Source organism: Myiozetetes cayanensis, unplaced genomic scaffold, assembly GCF_022539395.1.
Source record: "Myiozetetes cayanensis isolate MyiCay16 unplaced genomic scaffold, myiCay2020 scf10, whole genome shotgun sequence".
Taxonomy (NCBI): Eukaryota; Metazoa; Chordata; class Aves; order Passeriformes; family Tyrannidae; genus Myiozetetes; species Myiozetetes cayanensis.
The window spans coordinates 18,183,589-18,200,000 of record NW_026086605.1 but is presented as its reverse complement, the minus strand read 5'-3'; the positions used below and the strand labels follow the sequence as shown (position 1 = coordinate 18,200,000).

Below are 16,412 nucleotides of genomic sequence, written 5' to 3'. Positions count from 1 at the left end.
GAGCGCTCGGGCACGGCGGGACAGCCCGCCCGGGGCTGGGGCTGGGGCTGCGCGGCCGCGGCCCCGAGGATGCTCCGCGCACTACGAGCACTGGCGGGAGGGAGCGGATTCAGAGGGCCATGGGCATTTGCGGGGGTGACACGAGGAAATCCCGACGGCTGCCATATTTTTTTAAAGGAAACTAATAATAATAATAATAATAAATAAAGAAAAGCCTCTGACAAATAACACAAAGAAAAACGTCCTTCCAAGTATTTATTTCCCCTTTTTTAAATTTTTCAGTCGTGCCTCGTTTTCCCCCATCCTCCCGCAGACTGTTTGTAAAATAGTATTAAAGATTTATGCGGTCCCTTTGGCTGGAGGGAGGAGGCGTGACCACGTCCTGAAAGTGTCCCGATTACAGCCATGACACCAACATCTGTGCTGGGAGGGGAGAAAAGCATCTCTGCCGTAGCCTGAGGCTCAACTGCGGGATCGCTATCCACAGAGGGGAGGCAGGTGGCAAAATGACAGGGGTGGGGGTGTAAAACCAAGGCCTTTCCAGCAGGCATCAAATTAAAAAAAAAAAAAAAAAAAAAAAGTCATGCAATCCTTCTTTCCATCCTCTGACAAGAGAGGAAAGCCAGGAGCGGGGAGGGAGAGAGGATTGTGATTTTTTAAGATAAAGGATGATATTTAGTGGTCTTTATAAATCTACATCATATCCTAGCACTTATCTGTACCCGACAGTCCTGGAGCAAGTCAGACTGCAGTTTCTCCCTCCATCTCCAGCGTAACCCCCCGAGCCCCCCCACACACAGAGCCCTCGAAGTTCAGCTCTTGTACTTACACGTCTCTTTGCGACAACACTCACCCTCTAGCTGCGGGGGGCAGTGGAAGTAGAACATGGCCCTGCGGCTGGGTGGGTGCCCGCTGCCCGCAGCTGCGAGCCCGCCGGCAGCCGGGGCCGGGGCCGGGGCCAGCCCGCGGGGCGCGGGGCTCCCGCACTCCCCCCGCACCGACGGACCGGCACCAGCTCCCAGTCGGGCACCTCCACGCACCGCCGAGGTGTCTCCTGCAGACCTGAAGACAGAGAAGGAAAGAATAGAATAGGTGAATAGCCAGAAGAAAACACCTGGAGAAACTCATTGATAACCCTAAAGCCCATCCCAGAGGAAGAAGAGAAAGTAATGCCTAACCCTCTGCAAAGAATTGAAAAAGCCAAAGGCAGAAGACTCCGTGGTAGGCGCACAGTAATCACAATCAGTAAAACTTTGTTTGTTTTCTCCCCCTAATAGCAGATTATCTCTCTCTTGTTCTTCTATCTATCCAGCCACAGTGCTGTCTCTCACTCACTCTCACTCACTCACTCAATCTCTATCTATCTATCTATCTATCTATCTATCTATCTATCTATCTATCTAATCTATCTACCTAATTATCTCAAATACTCCTCTCCGGACCAAATAATCATATAAAGAAAAAGATATTTGTAGAACCGCTTAAAAAAATCTAAATTATTCTGCCTAAATGAAACAGCAATAAAACCTAAAAACTATCTTCTTTTTAAATCATCCAACACACTGGGAGCGGTGTTCGGGTTGGAAACCGATGTCCTCGGCAAGAAAAAAAAAATAAAAAACAACAACATCCACACCAAACAACTATTCAAATTTATATGCAGTCATTAAAAAAAAAAAATCCAGAAGTCAAATGAATATAGTAATCCATACCTAAACCGAGCAGACGTAAAAATCACCAGTAAGGTTTGGGGGTATTTTGCTCTAGAATAAGGCGCTGTGAGTTGTTGGCTGCAGAGACAGAAGGGCTCTGTGGAGTTCTGGAAGTGGCCAGATGTCTTTATATCTGTCTACAGCATGCTCTGCCTCTCAGCACTTGCCTTTATAATCTCACGCATAATTGGCCTTAATCTGATTATTTCCAGCGCTGTCTACAGTGAGTAACTTGGATAGGTCTATTGGGCCCTACAAATGGCCCACGTGGTGTGCAGAGCAGAGGGGGGGTGGAAAGGATGAAAAGAAAAAACCGTCATTTCTCAGCAAACGCCAGGAATGTGAACGGCAGCAACACATTATTTTCTGAGCGCTGGTCGCTCCGGGGCTCGCGGCCCCCGGCGTGTCCCCCCTCCGCACCGGGGTGCCCCGGGGTGCGGGGCCGGGGGGTCCCGCCGCGCCGAGCGCTGCCCTGCCGCCCGCACCCCGGGCTGCCGGAGCGCCGGGTAATTGCCGCCGGATGGGTTTTGGGGGGCCGCTCTGCACACGCCTCGCCTTTCCAAGCGATCGTACCACGGCAAAGTTTGATTTTGTTCGCAGCGAGGGGTCTCTGGATTTATGCTCGCTTCCCGTCTGCAAATGATATGCGGCGGGACCCTGCGCAATTACTTTTAAAATGCATCCGAGACATAGGCTCAGCGGAGAGAGATGGCCCTTGCCTCAGCCCGGGTGAAAATTAGACTTTAAAGTACCCAGATGAAATTTTCAAGTCAGGGACGCGGGATTGGATCAAATCACATAAACTGCAAAAAAAGCAAGTATAATGGCGCATAATTGGTTCTGTAATAGCATTACACAAGGATAATAGCCTGTTATGGCCCCCTGCACATTAAGTGCTTCCCTGGCGTAAAGCCTTTATGATATTAAAGGGGGAATATAATGATATTTTGGTTATTAAATGCGTGTAATTAATTTATGCACCACTGAAAATAAAGTTGGTATTATGACCCACTCAAGATGCATCAGAAGATGTAAGTCAGACAACTGTTGATAAGTTCTGGTGTCTATGTTTCGTCTAGACTGCTGATTTTATTTTGGAACAATTGCTTCTCCGGCAGACTACACAAATTTAATATTTTATAAACATTGTAATGTTCTGTGCAGGAAGGGTGAGCAAATCTACACAGGCTCTCTTAGATCTGATGGGAGTTTAAAGACATAGCACATTCATACCAGAGGAAGGGAGATGGATACAGACAATACAGGTGCAGAAATAGAGAGTTTGAAAAGATGATGGTTTTGGAAAGTTATTCTGCATATAATCTCATTATATAAACACTAATAAGCCTTAGAAATATCACTTGCTCTATCTGCCTTCACACTAGGCATAGATGTGGAAATTCCCCTAATGTATATTCAAGTTGAAGTTATGTTTCAGCCCTGCAAAGCATTATTTTAGCAAAGAAAGGCAAAAATTAATTGTACTCGAGATCCAAATCAATCTGATCTTTTCTTATCTGCTGACTTATAATTTTATCACACTAGTAACAGATTTAGTAAGCAGGATTCATGTGTTTATATATATATATTTACATGTCTACACATGAACATAAACATTTTTATGAATATCTTTGTTTGACAACAGATATTGACTTACCATCCAGGCAAGTCTCTGAACAGCAAAGCATAGTACCAGTTGAGATGGCTTCTACAGCACCGTGCAAGATCAAAGACGAGTGTTCTGAAGCCGAGTGAGCTCCTTAAAATAGCAGCATAAGCTTTAGGTCAAGTAACCTTAAAAAGAAGAAAACATATCCCAGAGGTGCTGTGTGGATCTCCCCTGCCAGCCTCTCCATCCTGAGCTTTAAAATCCACACAGGGACAGCACTGTAGGATCCCTTTGCACAGAGACAGAAGTGACTTTTCCTTGTTCTCGGACATCGAGAAGTGAGGAGTGAGTGTTTTATCATAAGAACCCCTAATAAAATAATAATAACTTCATTATGGCGCTCTCAGGCCTTGCTCTAGTCAGGGGTTACATTGCTGTTTTGGCTCCAAGACTCACTTTCCCCAGCAGCTTGAAGCCTGCAAGTTCAGCGTATTGCAGGAGGTGGAGAGGGCGGAATGGAGCACGGGGAAATGCTCCAAGTCGCTGTTTTTTAAATAGAAACAGAAGGACCCGGAGCCGGCCGAGGCTCAACTTTCTCCCAAGGAGCAGCAGCTGCAAAACAAGGAGATAACTAAGCAATATATAATCCCCCACCCCTCTCCAGCTCCATGTCTGTTTAATTTTAATGCTCGAAACGTGGGGCTGACATAATTAAAAGTTAGCGCAGGGGAGTCCTGGGCGCTGCTCTCGGGCGGCCGGAGCCCAGGGGCGGCGGCGGCGCTTCAGCACCGCGGAGAGCGCCCGCCGCTCCTCCCGCACCCCGGCCCGCACCGCCCGCTGGGCGCACCGGGGCCAGTCCCTGCTCCGGGGGAAGGCTGCTGGCAGGGCTGCTTCTGGGTCCCTCCGTGCAGTAGACGCTTTCCTGCGAAGCTTAGGTACCACAGTGGAAAAAATACGCAGTAAATTTGCTTGGGACTGTGGCCCGTGTTTCTCTGGCGGTTCCTCTCATCCAGCTGCCAAAGGCAAGTACTAAAAACAAGCTGTAGAATGAAATAATGTACAGAGCTAGAATATTTCAGGGGAAAAAAAAAAATCCCTTTTTATATAAAGTCTTTAAAGTCTCTCTCGCAAACTTAATTTTTATTACTGTTATTATTACTATTAATATTACTGTTATTATTACTTTGACTACTTAGAGTGACATCAATATTAGTTACTAGGTCTGCAAGAAAAAGCCCAACTAAATATAATTCTGGATGGACATTCTGCTGATTGTGTCTGTCTTACAGCAGACCTGTTCCTGTACTGCACACACAAACACACCTCTTCTCATTTTTCACCCATGACGACAAAACCTAGGGCTGAACTGATGAGCAAAATCACTGAATGGACATTTTCCTTCAGAGCACTGAGCTTTGAGGGGTTCATTCGTAAAACTCAAGAAAGTCCGAAAGGCTCAGTTTGATGAAATGGGTCTTTTGCCTTTCCATGTCTAAACACATTCTTTCCCATGATTCTCAATACCTGACCACAGAAAAAAGCTAGCAGCTAAAAGGTTATTTTACCCTAATTCATGTGCAGTAAAATGTATTTTCCAATTAACCAAATTTGCCGATTTGTCCCGCTTGGACACTCTTATAATTTATAATGTAAAAGTGTTCTTTCTTTATCTAAAGACCAAGGTGACTGCTTTTAATTTTCTGTAACCTCTTTACACTTGATGTTCACCAGACTCATAATGTTAATTGGCTTCATATACGGATCATCAGTTTAATGAAGGAATAAATCCTATGTTGCTTTATGTCCCTCTGTTTTAACAATGATTGCTTTAATGAAGAATGTGACGTGTTTGAAATCAAAGCTGCAGGAGACATTAGAGGTTTTTTTTATGATGACTGAAGTGCTTATTTAAAGCTAAAACCATGAGGTTTCCATATTTCAAAAGCTTTCCTTTAAATCATTTTCCATGGAAATTACTGACACATTCTTCACCAAAGAACTTTTTCTTTGCAATTATGGGCAGAGACTGAGAATAATATAATCTTGTAATATAAACACCCCAATTAGGTTATGAAAATATCTCTAAGCTGATTTTGTATCACTGCAGTTTTCATTCAGAATTTAAATAAAACTCCCAGAGAGTTGAAAGGACTTATACCTGCCTAAATAAGGAGTATTTTGGGGTAACTAATAAATCTCTTTGTCAACCCATTGTATTTTCATTGTTCGTGTGTAGATGAAAGAAAATTACAGGGGAGAAAGAATTATCAGTTCACACACAAAAGCTATGGATCGCTGTAGTCTATTTATCCCCATGGGAATTTTAGGATTTCAGGAGCAAGGGTAAAATGTAATGAAACATGGGCTCATAGAGGTAGGTAGCTGCAAATCAGAGCATCAATTAGGTCAAGCTGCAAAGTAGCAATTAGACTCAACTGCATGTGCTGGTTACAATAGCTGCAGCAGGTTTAAAATGTACAAAGCAAATGCATTCTGGTTATTGAACTTTTACTTTCATGGTCCCACTTAAAATGAAAGCAAGCCTTCTCTCTCTCTCTCTCTCTCTCTCTCTCTCTCCCTCCCTGTCCTTCCCACCCCCTTTTACTGGGGACTGCATAGACTGGTATGCATATACTGGTATATATTTTCTTATTTGAGAGCTGATGTCTGGACTGCAATTACATGACCCTTAGATATAGGAACCTGCAACATCAGAGAGGAAAGTCTCTAATCAAAGCCTGGGCAAGGGTTGAGCAACTGATGGATTTGGACAGAAATTTCATGACATGGCAAAGGAAGTGCATGAGACAGGAATAGCAAGTTACATAGCACTGAGAAGTCATTCAGTATGCCAGGCCTGATCACATGACCTCTTGGGTTTATGTCCCTGCAAGTGTTACGCTCATTCAGCCCAGGTCACAAAAACCTTCCTGTAGGGTACACACAGAGCTTCACTCCCATTCTCTATACAGGATTGTGTCTAAGAGAACTATATGTTTCCATTCAGAGCCAGAACTGTGTGGACACCCAGAAGACAGCCCATAAACCACACCTGCCTTCCCTTTCCATGGAAAACAAGAAGGTACCTTGTGGCACCTCTAGTGGCACAGAAGATTAGTCTGTCAGGAGCCTTATTGAGTGTCATCAGTCCTCTACCTGGAGCTGTGCGTTTACCAAACCTATGTTTACCATTTGAAGTGACTCAAAGCACAGGCTGGGACTATGCCAGGATTTGATGAGGCAAAACAACCCTGGTTGAAAATAGTTGATTATGATATGGATCACACTACAGAGTCTATACTGATTTTTAACACTGGTTTTGTGCTGCTTGACAATTCAATTTAATCTGATATTTAACCAAGTAAGATTTCTGTGAGTAGATCTGAACAAGTGTGCTGGGGTTTAAACCATAACGCTGCTTTGTGTCACAAGGCCTAGATTTACACATCACCAAATCATGGTTTCAGTTAAGGGTCAATCACTTCTCAGTATCAGGCCGTTTTCCCAGGCAAAACCTACAGATTTGGTTTTCCAGAATAAGACAGGCTGTGATCTAGGCCTGAATCGGTTAGTATCTGCATGAATCTAAAGCACACACATCCTGTGAGAATAGAAAGTTAGCAGTCCCCCTTATTCTGTTAATGGCTTCTAGCAATAAAGCTAGTAGGAAGAAAGAAAACGTTTTATTAGCTGCTTTAATGCACAATTGTCTCATTCACCGAGGGTAAGGCAAATTCACACCTGCTAACTACTCTCCTTAGAGCTGAGCTGCACTCCAGGCCAGAAGGGGAGAAGTGGCTGAGGTGTGACATACTTTGGCACAAAGCCTTTGAAATGCACCTTTTGAATGTGGCAATGTTCTCAAATTAGCTCGAGCACTCCACCTTGGTTATGGATAAGTTGCACCATCATTTGGAGAAACCACGAATGAGGATGCCTCTGAACATGAACGCATGTGCACCTGGGTGTGTACATAAGAAAGAAGGCTCATGTATACATATTTGTATTTGCACGGGTGATCTGAAAGGGACCGGTGATAGTCCACAGGGTTCGGTATCTGTGGGAAAGCCCTGGAACTTATCACAGGCACCCAGCAACTCCTCTCTTTCCGGAGACAAACTCCATCACTGTGAATAAATACTACCTCCACGGGTCTTTCAAGTAATTTCCCCATTTTCTACAACCGAGGACAAGAAACTATACTACCCCAGACAGTCTGGAACAAAGACCAAGCATTTCAAACAGAATGCCTCACATCGAGAAGCATTTTCAAGCCTGCAGAGTGGACAGAGTAGAGCTGAGGCTTTTCAGTTTCTTACAGCACTGCTGTGCTCCAGTGTCCTCAGGGCAGGCACATTTAAGTTATCTCCCCCCACCAAAGGAAACCATCCCAGACCAATTTCCCCAAGCCCATCCCTTCTGCCTTACCCATCCCCAGACATCCACAGTGTATCCCTCCTCCTGCTTCAGAACGGAGAAGTACTTTCTGTCATCTATACCTTGTGAAAGGTATGTCACAGGAATCCCTTAAAACAAACATTTCTACAAACAGGAGACCACTCTCGTGAATTTTGTACTCCTTGCTCTTAGCTCTCTCCCATAGCATACCGACACCCCACTGCCATCTCACTGCAGTGTTGTCAGGGCCAGGTTTTGTGGTGTCCCCACCTTAAGCAGTACAGTGTGACTGCACATACCTCACATGCACGGACCACTTTAGTTCCAAATTGGACTTTATGCTTTGTCGTGGGGCTGAGCATAACCCTATAGCTTTACCATGGGGTTGGATTCTCTTCTAAGGTTGTCTGAGTCGTTCTCCCTTTGAAATATTGCTTTCCATGTGCCTGTGGGTAGGAAACATGAGCTGTGTTATTTGCTAGAGGAGCATCACACTGATCCCAAGCTGTGGAGAGGATGCAAAGATCTGGAGCCAGCAGCCCTCGAGCTGCAGGGCTGAGCACTGTACAGATTCTCCACAACGAATGGCTGAGGGCATTCTGCTTCCAGCCCAGGCAGCCCCTCGCTGTGGCTGTGCCCTCAGGCTTGGAGCTGGAGGCAGGGCAGAGATGATGCAATGCTCTTGGTCCTTTAACATGTAGATCTTCATCAGCATATCTCCCAATTTCAGTTCCTGGGGTGTGATGTTCTTGGCGGCAGCCTGAATATAAGATCTGCACTCATTCCTTTTTGTTTCTGCTCTTTACATGGACAGCTCTTCAGAGCCTTATTGGTCTTGGTACGATGCATCACAACAGGGTTTGCTACTAGCCTTGCCTTTTCCTGCTGCTGCGGTGGTGCAACATGGTATAACAATGCTCAGTTTGAGTCATCAATCCTTTTTCAGACTGGCCATGCTGGAGACAACTCCTAGTCCCTCTAAACCCCTCGCTGTTGCTGTTTGGTGTGTCACCTAAACATATGATTTAACCAAGACTCCGATGTGTAGAATTTCTTATTTTGGAATTCTTACCTATTTCAGTTAATGAATAAGAAGAAGATTCACCTTTATTCTAAGACAAACCAAAACAAAAAAGGCAACAAAAAAGGAGCCTACTTGTGCTTAATTGTTATTCTAATTACAAGTTGTGGTGTAGTGTAAATTTTTTCCCTTGGCATTATTATGAACCTCATTTCCTTACAAAGTCCAGGATAAACAATTCCAATATATTTTGTTTTAATTATCAGGGTTTAATGGGGCATAATGAGACTATGTTGAGTGGCGCAGAAAAAAAATAATTTAATGTGTGCAAAACTACTGAGTGCTCCTAGTTCGGCTGTGTATATTTCACCTATTGTAGGGCAGCACTATCTTAGCTAATATTCAGTGTGCCTATCATTTATTTATTAATCATACTTGCTTTTCAATAGAAAATTTTCCTTTTTATTTTTTTTCCTGGATTCTAAAACAAGAAGAAACACATTAGGATATCCTAGGAAAAAACTGAACAGTTCTCTGGGTTAAGAAGTGAAGGATGAAGCTGATACACAATTGATGGTGCTGGAAGTATTTGTCATGCATGGACAGAAGATGAGTATGTTGGACACAGAAACTGGCTCTGCCTGTCCGCTCCAAATGCTGTCCTTCCAGCATTACTTGGCAGTGAAAACTTCAGTTCTTAGGGCCTCTACCAAAAGCAGCATAGATAATATCAGCTGAGGTGTCACCATTCAAAAGTGACCTTGTCTGGACTCCCACTGTAGATACATTTTCCCACTCCCAAGGTGTGGTTCCTACAGACTTAAAACACCACAGGTACTTCTGCAGTGATAAGGAAAAAAACCAAAAGAGCAGCCTGGGAAATAAACCAGTAAAATGTGATCCTTTACGACCCTCTAAGCTTTCCAAGGTCCCTTTGCCAATGCCAATTGCCCAGCCATGGCTGGGTGTGGCTGATGAAGCAGTTAGAACCACTCTGCTACCAGATTTGCATTCACTTCACCAGGGTGACCATATACCCGGATCAAGATGCTTTCATTTCAGGAATAATCACTGAATCCTCCCTGAAGAGAAACACATTTATTCTGCTTATATACTTCTTGACACAGAATCAGAGGACTTGATACAGTACCCACCAAAGCCATTGGGAATGTCCTCTCTTCTGGAGAAGTATTTGATTCAGGCCTCTTGGGAGGAGGTTCAAACACAACAAACAGAACACACCAATGTCACATTACATTTATTTAAAAAATTAACATTTTATATTACAGATTAAGTTAATATACCCAAAGTGTTGGGGTTTTAAATAAAATAAATTTATTATAGACATCAGTATTTACAGAAAGAAAAACATTACTTATTTTTTTTTTTAAGTATCATTGGAGTAAAAAAAAAATCTCCATGAAGTTTCTGCCTATGGGAGATGTCATATTCTGTGAGAAATCAACCTCCTTTAAGGATTAATAGAGACAAGAAACCTAATCAGGATAAAGGACTGAGGAACTGTAATGGGCCAGTTACCTGTAGCAAGACTGAAAGACCTCAAGGGGCTGCTTACAAGTCTATGTCCTATTCTTCAAGGAAGAATGGAAAGGAATCAGTGAGTATATTCCACCAAATTTGCCTCAGACATGGGACCAGGCCATCAGCCACCATGTTGCCATGGACCTCCAAAGCTTAATGGTTTTCTTCCTGCTAAACTATGAGTATTCTGACCCAAGCTTAGGATCTCACTGTACAGCCACTGTGCAAATACGCAAAAGTAATCTCTGGTGCCACACAGCTGAACAGCCACAGCAGACCATGGTGGAAGAGAATAATTTTACAGAAGGACTGGCTGACCCTTCATTATACAGAGTTGCAGCCCTGAGTTAGAAACCAAATATGCTGATTCCCAGACAAATATTGACCCATGTGTTCCATCAGACTGGCTAGGAAGTACCTTGGGGACTTACAAGGAGGTTTCTGCATTTGGTAGAGCTGCATAAAGCACAGGGCAAAAAGTGCATTTCCCTGTAATGCATCATCTGCAGGTGGTAGAGGCCTCCTAGATGAGCTCTGGGAAAACACCCTGAAAGCTCAGTGTAGGAGTGTACATCCCTACTGGATCATGCAGCCAAAACTGAATTAAGGTTGTGTTACTAAGACAAGCTGCACCCCATCCTGGATTGAGGTAGGATACCGTGCCTGTTAAATCACAGAAAATTCTGAGTGTTAATATACAGAACAAGACCTTAATTTGAACAGTTGACTTGATCTGTTTCAACTCCTTCACATAGGAGGTTCCTGATTTTAATTGTTTCCTCTGGTGTACAGGCACTCAAAGAGTTCTCCACGGAGGTCTTGAAGTCCACAACTCTTTAAAAGCCAGCCACCTTTCCACAGAGCCATGGTGAGAGGAGAAGGATTTAAAGCACAGGCAAGTTTCTGGCTCTCCTGCCCTGTAAAGTGAAATGCCGTCTCCTCTGGTATCTTCAGTGACAAATGGGGAACTGAATCCAGGTGCACATCAAATGCAGACTAAAAGAGGTCCTGCTAATGACAACCACACCTTGTTGCCACCATGTCTTTATAATTTTTAAGGACCACATTCTCTTTGTCATCAAAGTAGAGAAGGTTGAGGGACTTCAGTTCATCTGGCACACAGCAGGGCGTGCTGACATCTTGAGACAGTTTCAGTGTATGGACGATGGACTGAACTGTAGCGTGGTTTGTTGCATTTAGACTTTCCCCCAAAGGGAAGAGACAGGATCCTCTGCAATAAAATGCATTGTATCCACTTGGATAAATAATCCATCCTGACCAGCCAATAGCATTGAAGTCTACGTAGAGTTCCCTTCGATGACATGCTGTTACCTGGCCTTTGGCAGAAGGGACTGGGGCAGCTCGAGGTCTCCTGTCCATGCTTGCACTGCTGCTTTTGATGACATCAGTTTCATGAGGCACATGAGAAGCATCAGTTTTGTCAGGGTTTATTTCTGATTCTGAAAGGAATTTGTGTGTTAATATTTCACAAGTGAAATTCATTTAGTAAGTACAGTATTCTGCATGAAAGTATATTCCATAAATCTACATCAAAGCCTTCAGAGTAGATTTTGAAATGACACTTGACCTGTGAACGTACCAGAAGGGGTGTGCATTCAATTGCCATTTCAGCCATATTTCCAAACCTGCCAAATCTTGCATTTAACTTTGTGTGAAAAAAGCACCCCAATTCAGCAGAAATACAAAGGAAAAATTCAATGATCTACAAAATACATTTTGTGAACTCCACAGTCCCTCTTCAGGGATGAATCTGGTCAGAATGGTATAAACAGTCTTCACACAGTCACTCCTACAACACACATTATGCTGAGCAGTGCTAACAGAGGGTGGAGATACAGCCTCTTTCTCTCCAGTATTCTCCCACAAACTCAACCCATACATTTGCAAAACGGAGTGTGCAGTAACCTGGTAATGTGTAAAGTAACATTTTAAAAAATTATTTTTCAATTTTTTTATCTGAAAAAATCACCACCAAGTTTACAGAACTCTGCTAAGGAATAAAGCTTACTGACAATAGGATGCTTTCTGAAGTATCTTCGGAGAAGCCTTGAGATCCAAGGAGACCTCAAGATCCATCTACGGAAGCTGAAACTCACTGATATGTAGAAGAACAATCTATATAGTCACTGACCACAAACAACAGGCAGGTCTAGGGAGTTTCTTCATTGAGAAATTTCTCAGTCCTGGCACAGTATCCCATGTAGAGCTTGATGCTCATTAAATTGGGCTCTAGGATTTCATTATTAATTTTTCTTTGGAAAACAAAAATAAACAGGCCAATCTCATTTTTATTTTTAATCAATTTCACTATCTACTTCTTAATATTGATCCAAGTCCTACCTAGCTTCTTTCTGATATGCAAATACGATCGTTTATCAGAAAAGCTTGCAAAGCCAGAACTGCATTATTTTTGCCCCTCCTCCCAACTTTTGCTCTTTGCGTTTATCAGGCCCTAAAAATCCAGCCTGAGTTGGTTTTACAGGAAGGCCAGTGGGAGAGGTATGACACTGTTTTGTAATTTAAGGCACAAGGGCGTTGTCGTTGATGAAAGCAGCCTTTTGTCACAATGCTAATTAGTCCCCGAAGTTAAATAGGTGCTTAAAAACCAAACCAAGTACAGAGAGGTTCAAATTGCTTATTTAACAACCTCTTTCACTCTTGAAAATTACACTTAAAAACTCTACTTACAGATACTTTACCAGCATTTTCACAAAGTTTTCCAAGATTTTTAAGTCTAAACCTAACATACAATATTCACCACCACAAAACCAACATAAATAGTACTTAAAAAAATAGAACTCCCATCCCTTTACAAACAAAGTAGATTCCCCTTAGGCTTTTATGAACATTTCCTGCAAACCCAGTTTTTCTCATGGGAGAGGCAATTTAAGATGCCGAGTGACCTACTATCAAGAAGTATCAAATCAAACTCTGATCAGTGACAAAGCTGAACTTCAAACGTGTTCAACACGGCAAATAAATAACTGCGGTTAGGTACACATGAGGTAGCAGGAGGTAAAAGAAGCTGAACAGACAGTTCATATTCCAAAACTCGAGTGAACTTACTTGTGGAGGACAGTACAAAGTTGAGAGACCTCCGTTTGTTACTGTTAGTGAAGAGGACAAGGAGAGCATTTCTACTCTCCTGCAAAGTGTCCTGGCTCTTGGCAAACTTAATCAGGTTGTGTTCAATTCTATTGTTGAATACATGTGTCGTTGTTATCAAAAAGCCATGGTTTGATCTGCTGTTTCCAACCCACCTGGAAACCTGGTAGTGACAGGGAAATGAAATAATATTGTTTCAATATTCCTATTACAGTATTATGATTAACCAGTGTTTATATTAGGAAAAGGGATCAGGCAACAAGCTGTGAGAGTATAAGGACATATAGGATGACAGAAGTGAGATAACTGTATAGCTGAGAGTCTATTGAGTTTAATAATTAGTAACTCAGCACTTAAAAACTTAAAAATAGCATATGCATACCCCAAACCTATATTTACAGTAAGATAATTAATTTCAGAGAATTTACCAGTGAACAAATGAGTGTAAGTATTAATATTAAAATAAATACTCTTTGACTTTCACCAGAAATTTATTTTTAATAGCAATCTCAGCACAGTAATATGAACCCTCCAGACTTTCCATACCATTAAGACCATTTAAATCTAACAAACGTGGCATTTGAAGAAATTACCTTGCAATCAAGCACATTTTCTTATCTAATTGTTATAATTACACACTAATAGATAAGGCCAGGCCATTCTTAAACAGGAATATCATGACTTAAGATGCAATCTGACCAACCATCCAAGCATGCTGTTCAGTCGGATCATAAAGCTTAGGCAACAAAAAACACTGTTAGAGAGTACAGTTTTAAACCCCCAAAAATGTTTCTCTTAAACCCCGTGTGACTTTTGTTTTGCTATGGAAAGGCATTCACCAACTACTTTTACAGTTTATGGATATCTACAAAACAAATCCTGAAGCTAACGAATAAAGAAGTCAACAGAGGAAGTTAAATGAAAAGCAATCCAACCATGATAAATTCCAGAAACACAACGTTGAAGCATACTGTTCTATAGAAATGTCGCCAGGATAAAAAGAAGAAATGAAAACTTACTTTTAGAACACAATCAATGCCAAATCCTAATGCATTATTGCTTGTATCACAAGGACATGCTTGGCCTCATGTCCCTCCATCGATTAGGTTTGGGTTACTCAATTCTCACCATGCATGTGCAGCTAGCAGCATATAAACAATTCTTTAATTCAGGTAGCACCAGGTGTGCTTTTAAGGGTAGAGAGAAAGCTTCTCCCCCTGCTGCTGTCCTTCAGTTTGAACTGACCACAAACCCCAGCATAATGGCAATGCTGGAGTTATGAGCTGTCACCTTAAGAGATTTAGAAATAAAGTGAAGTCAGACTTCTCTGCTTACTGTCTGCGTGACATTGAAGACTTCCCAGCCTTCTGTATACAGGGACAATAATCTTGACGCAATGAGATGTTTTTTCTGTGGCTTGCTTCCACTCTCCAGGAGCTCATACACTTCCACCTTGATTAACAGCAATACAACAAAACTAATAAGAAATTAACCCAATTGTTCTACCAGCAAAACAAGAAATATGAAGATTATGCACATTTCTGCTACAGCATAGCTGTAATTCTGTACTATCATTCTAAACAAGGCAAAAAGTAGGTTTTGGACTGGACAGTTAAACGGAGAAAACAATTATCACTACATACATCTACTTCTAGATGTGTTCAGAGGCAGTATGCCAAATTGTTTGATTCTACAGAAAAATATCCTGACCATTCCTATTCTATTTTGAATACCTAATAGCTTCAAAGTCTTCAGTTTCTCCACATCTTTGTCTTCAGGTTTGTAAAAAGTCCCATCCTGCTCTTTGCCAGAAAAACACAGACTGAATATCAGAATCCTGATCTGCCTTGTTCTGTTAGGAATCCCCGATTGCTATTATTATTTTTCAAAACAGCTCAGGCAGATAAAGTTCTACTCGAATTTGGAAACATCTCAAATCCCAGAAAAGTATGGTATGACTTGGGATAGGTCTGACACTGGTATAGCACAATTAAGTGTTTACCTGTTTCCCCACTTACTTTGCAGAAGTGTTTCACGTCGGACCTTCTGGACACGCGTGTCATCCTGAGCTTGAAGACCCTGAACTCCGCTTTCAGCATCTGCTCGCCCTTCTCCATCGCGCTGATGTCGAAGTAGAAGTGGTGCTGGTCCACGTGAGCTAGAAAAGACCCTCGTTTAGGAACTTCGCCAGACCCGGCAGCCCCAGCCACGCACCCCGCCGGGTCATTGCCCGTGTGCCGTCGGCCGAGCCCCTCCGCGGGGATCCACGCCCCGGCCCACCTCTGTCCTCGAAGCTCCGCACCACGTCCCCCTGCAGCAGCCCCGGGGCGCGGGTGATGCCGTGGGCGTCGGCCACCTTGTTGAAGAGATCCACCATGAACTGCGGCGGCTTCCTGCGGGACAGCACGTCGGGCGGCAGCTCCTCCACGTCGAACACCTCCCGCAGCCGCTGCAAAGCCGCCGCCTGCACCTCGCCCCGCGGGCCGGGGGCCAGGGGCAGGGCGCTGGCCGCCCGCAGGCTCAGCAGCGCGGCCAGGCACAGCCGCAGCACCGGGCAGGGCGGCCGGGCCGCCATGGACAGCGCCGCGGGCTCGGCGAGGCCGCCTCGGGTGCCCCGCGCAGCGCTGAGGGGGCAGCGGCCCTTGCGGGGGCCCGGCCCGGCCCGGCTGAGCGCGGCCAGCCGAGTGCGGGGAGAGCCGGGCAGGGCGCGCAGCCCTCAGGGCCAGGGGCCCCGGGCATGGGCGGCCGCGCCGCGCCCCGGCCATCAAGGGCTCTTAAGGGCTCAATGGGGCATCGCTCGTTGACATGAGAGGGGCCGCCGGCCGGGCTCGGGTAGCTCTGGCTGCCGGGGGCATGGATGGCCAGGGTCTGCGGGGAACACCGCACTTGCGAAAATACCGTCCTTTACATCCACCTTCCTCCCTCCTCGAAAAAGGCTTTGATTTGGGCACTGCTGAGCCCAGGTGCTGCATCCTGTCGTGGCAGCAGCAATGAAAAGTACAGT

General features: G+C 44.0%; 2 protein-coding genes across 2 annotated transcripts in view; both read right to left on the bottom strand.

Moving 5' to 3' along the window:
* The window catches only part of DRGX (dorsal root ganglia homeobox), a 15,721-nt gene extending 14,834 nt beyond the window's left edge, over positions 1–887 (bottom strand). The window contains exon 1 of the mRNA XM_050305213.1: positions 854–887. Coding sequence (XP_050161170.1) covers positions 854–887 — 34 coding nt within the window. The remainder of the gene's footprint in view (positions 1–853) is intronic.
* Positions 888–11,293: 10,406 nt separating this feature from the next.
* On the bottom strand, positions 11,294–15,983 carry LOC126653298 (bone morphogenetic protein 2-like). Its single transcript, XM_050340855.1, has 5 exons — positions 15,689–15,983; positions 15,427–15,566; positions 14,744–14,860; positions 13,370–13,571; positions 11,294–11,742 (listed from the first exon to the last, which is right to left on the bottom strand). The coding sequence occupies exons 1-5, from the start codon at positions 15,981–15,983 to the stop codon at positions 11,294–11,296; spliced, it is 1,203 nt and encodes a 400-aa protein (XP_050196812.1).
* Positions 15,984–16,412: the final 429 nt, after the last annotated feature.

Bases quoted from the DNA above. Each gene is read 5' to 3' on its own strand.
- LOC126653298 (XM_050340855.1), bottom strand. From the start codon at position 15,983: ATGGCGGCCCGGCCGCCCTGCCCGGTGCTGCGGCTGTGCCTGGCCGCG. The intron at 14,861-15,426 runs GTAAGTGGGGAA...CTGTTAATCAAG, and splicing joins ACGTGAAACACTTCTGCAAA to GTGGAAGTGTATGAGCTCCT. The intron at 13,572-14,743 runs GTAAGCAGAGAA...TGTCACTACCAG, and splicing joins TCTTCAATGTCACGCAGACA to GTTTCCAGGTGGGTTGGAAA.